General features: G+C 39.4%; 1 protein-coding gene across 1 annotated transcript; it reads right to left on the bottom strand.

Annotated features, from left to right (window-relative positions):
- Window positions 1-260: 260 nt before the first annotated feature.
- LOC140926828 (collagen triple helix repeat-containing protein 1-like) lies at window positions 261-1,571 on the bottom strand. Its single transcript, XM_073376513.1, has 3 exons — window positions 1,441-1,571; window positions 989-1,276; window positions 261-697 (listed from the first exon to the last, which is right to left on the bottom strand). Exons 1-3 carry the CDS (start codon window positions 1,555-1,557, stop codon window positions 335-337), a joined length of 768 nt encoding a protein of 255 aa, XP_073232614.1. The 5' UTR covers window positions 1,558-1,571; the 3' UTR covers window positions 261-334.
- Between the last annotated feature and the right edge of the window lie 2,137 nt (window positions 1,572-3,708).

Below are 3,708 nucleotides of genomic sequence, written 5' to 3'. Positions count from 1 at the left end.
TTATTTAAGGGCATACCTAATTTGATTTTATATATGATGCCGTATAGGAGCCAACACTAGGGCTTTATTTAGGAAAATTTTTCACAAGGCTTCACAAATTTGTAATTTTAATTTACTGTGTGAGATAATAGCAGAACGTGTAACAAGGCGGAATACCGTAACGTTTATACTTCTTCGTGGCTTTTTTAATTGTCGTTGTTTACGGCTCAACTCAGAAATACGTTTGCATTACCTCTTCTAGCTACTGGCCCTAGTGATTTTTTCCCATTCTTCTATCCGACTGCCTAATAATGTTTAACTTCCAAATTGCCTTATTTGCTGGTATATGACATATTTACTGTTGGCTTCTTGAGACTTCTTCAATGAAGATCCGGGACATTGTGGTCCAGCCTGTGTATGCGTCAGCAAGTTTGTGGCCAGTGTTGCAGTTTCCAACCCAGAATCCCACTCGCACTTTTCCTTTGTGAATGTTATTGCAGTGTCCTTCAATATGACGGTGACGGTGAAGGTTAAGGGATTTGCCAGCTCCTGCTGCCATATAAAATGCTCCATCAATTGACCCAGGAGAGCTACACTCGGCGCCATTGAAGGTGAAATACCAACGACTGCAGCAGCTATCACAGTTGTAAATCCTGAGATTACCATCAAAGTAAACATGGAGGGCAGTTTCCGTGAAATTCTTCATGAATTGACAGCTCTGCAAGAAAGTGATAGTCTGTTAGCTCGTCGTTTAAGAAACTGACTACTTAAAATGTAATTTAAACAGCATGAAACGTGATGGAGAAGACACAGCTGAGCGCGATGAAATGCAAGAGACGACCAAGGAGCATGCAAAATAAGAAACATTAAATCTTCAGTCATCTTAGGATGTGTTCGTGAATCGAGCACAAGTCTTCTCACTTTCTCATCATTTTCAGAATGCCCTCCTCTTAGAGACATATTTCTCGGTAAACATGTTAGCTCTTTGTTTTTTAACCCGAACACTTACATATATTTCGCCTGTATCTCTGCCATCTGCTTTTTTCCAAGAGCACTCTTTCCAGTTCACGTGGGAGGGAAGGTAGGCACTCCCCAGGACCTGACTCTCTCCTTTTTTCCCTTGCTCTCCCTTCAAGCCAACTTGACCCTGTTGTCCAGTCTTTCCCGGGCTTCCCTTTTCTCCCTTCGCTCCATCACGTCCATCACGACCAGGTATCCCAGGGGATCCTGGGATTCCATTCACTCCTGGAATACCATTTGTACCTGGTTGTCCAACACCATAACACGATGGAAGAGGCTATAGTTGATCAAGAAATCACTATTTTCAAATAGAGATGGTATTGAAACAATTCGTACAAAATGTATTTTTGAAGACTTGAATAAAAAGAAACTGAACTGTTAGCTTGAACAAAGTTTTAAAACCTTTTATTTAGTGTTTGCGAAAGGTATGAAAAAACTCACACTGTTGTCAAGTGATTTGTTGTTCTTGTCTGTAACCGCTGTACACATGATGATAACAAGTGGTGACAGCATCAGCAATTTGAAGACTGGCAGAAGGTAAATAGAAAGTTGCGCCATCAATAACTTCTGACTGTTGAAACATAATCAAAAATATATGAAAACGAAAACCTTATCAACTCGAGAGGAACTACTTGTAAATTGTTTTGCCTTAGTTTCAGATCAAATTGGGATATAGAACTGTTTGTTTAAGGGGTCAAGAGGGGAAACCAAATATAAAATCTTTTACGAGAAATCTTTGCTTGATCAAGTACACCTTGGTCAAACAAGGACACCCGTCCTTGCAACATATCCCCAAAATACGCTCCTGCAATATATGCCGGGGATATACCCCTGCAAAATATTCCCGGACCCACCATCTCATGTATTCTCCTGAAATAAAACTGTATCTTACTATAAAGAGAAGTTGCTACAATGCTTTCGTGACTGAGGACAAGCCTGAATCAAAAAACTACTCAGAAACCATCAGATTGGAAAACAAGGATGTAACGAATTGAAGTAGTTGAAAAAAACCATCTTTACTCTATACTGAAGGCTAAAAAAAAGGAGCCGATACAAAGCGACATAAATTACAGAAATGTAAATTGGGGCATACAGCAGGGTCAAAACAGTACTTGTCTTTGACATGACTGACTCAATCACTGATTTCGTTACTGGAAGGTCTTTGACATGACTGGCTCACTGATTTCGTTACTGGGACGTGTTGCATAAGCTTAAATTACCCTCGCAAACTGTTTTACCCCTTTATATAGATACATGTTAGTTTTAGTGCATATGACGATAAGGTTTCCTTTTCTTAAGATGTTTAATTTGTTTCCATTTCTTTTAAAAAAGTCACTTTGAGCCTTCATAAAACGTGTAGACAGCTGACAGAAAAAAAAGTCGTGCTTTAAGTCACTTTCCAGAAAAAGCCTCTCTTTAATCACCACAAAAGATCAACTAAACGGCCTGACGGACCACGAAGACGATTAGAATTTGGCATTTTCCAATTTTAAATTTAATAAAGGAAATTCATTAATTGTTGCAGCTCGAATATGGTAGGTCGGTGCTACTTACAAGAATCTCATCCTAAATAATTTGCTTTCTTCAAGCTGAAATTCCGATTAAACCCTTCACAGCCCTCAACTTGTTTTAAACGTGCTATGCTACAGTGTGGCTTGACTTTTGATTTGCACGAATGTTGCAAAAATGTAAAAACAGAGGAGTAAATATGGAGCAAAGATGGTTAATGCCACAGCTGCATACCAAAAAAAACAGGTTGTAAATATAGAGGCATTGGTATTTACCATTTTTGCCCCAGATTTATCCCACAGTTTTTACGTGTTTGCTACGTATTTGCCGAGAGCAAATTCGTGCAAATCCATTTTTTCGTCCCAGTTCTTAACGGCAACTCACCTAATGTTTCCCGGTTTGCCTGCTTTTATACTGTTTGTATTCCGTTAAATAGAAAGGGGCAGCAGTACTGCTTGCTATGAAATGTCTCGCGGCAATGAGTACAAGTAAAAAAAAGCTCGTATTTCTTTATATGATGACGATGATTTTGCAATATCTGTAAACATGATACATGTCACGGATATAAATTACCCCCCACTCGCTTTATTTTACGGGAAAAACGAGCTAGGGAAGGTCGTGAAAGGAGGTGCCTAGCTCGCATCTGTAATGTATGGTTAGTAATACGCACGCATGAGCAAATAAACAAAGGGACCTAGCCCAAAAACAAACGAGCTGCGACATACAATGGGTCCAATGAAATAACCGGTTTTTTAAGGTGTGAGGCTACTTCGTGAAAGAGTGGAAAGAACGGGAGGTTCCCTTTCCGTCTTAGGGAACAGGAAGTATCTAATATTAATTACGTTAACCAACCGATAATCCACTTTCAAACCAATCAGTTTTTACCCGGGGTTTTTATTGGCATTGCTTCAAGAGCGGGACACATTCTAGTCAAAACTAACGTCTTGACCCCGAGGGTTTCTTTTAAGTGCTTGCCCGAACAACAAAACTCTTTGTATGTTTTTGTCTACGCTGTATAACTGTCATATGACCTCTTGATAATCATTTCAAGGATGTATTAATCACTCAATGAGTAAATTTTTCCTCTTGTGGCTAGGGTTTGCTACCGAGCAAATTTTCTTTACTTTCTTTTTTCTGAGGTCTCTCCGGTTGTTCTCGAACAGCTAGAGCGGGAAAATTGCTTATTATAGCTGGCCATAA

The sequence above is a fragment of the Porites lutea genome, chromosome 2 (genome assembly GCF_958299795.1).
Source record: "Porites lutea chromosome 2, jaPorLute2.1, whole genome shotgun sequence".
Lineage (NCBI taxonomy): Eukaryota > Metazoa > Cnidaria > Anthozoa > Scleractinia > Poritidae > Porites > Porites lutea.
This window is presented reverse-complemented; position numbering and strand designations above follow the sequence as displayed.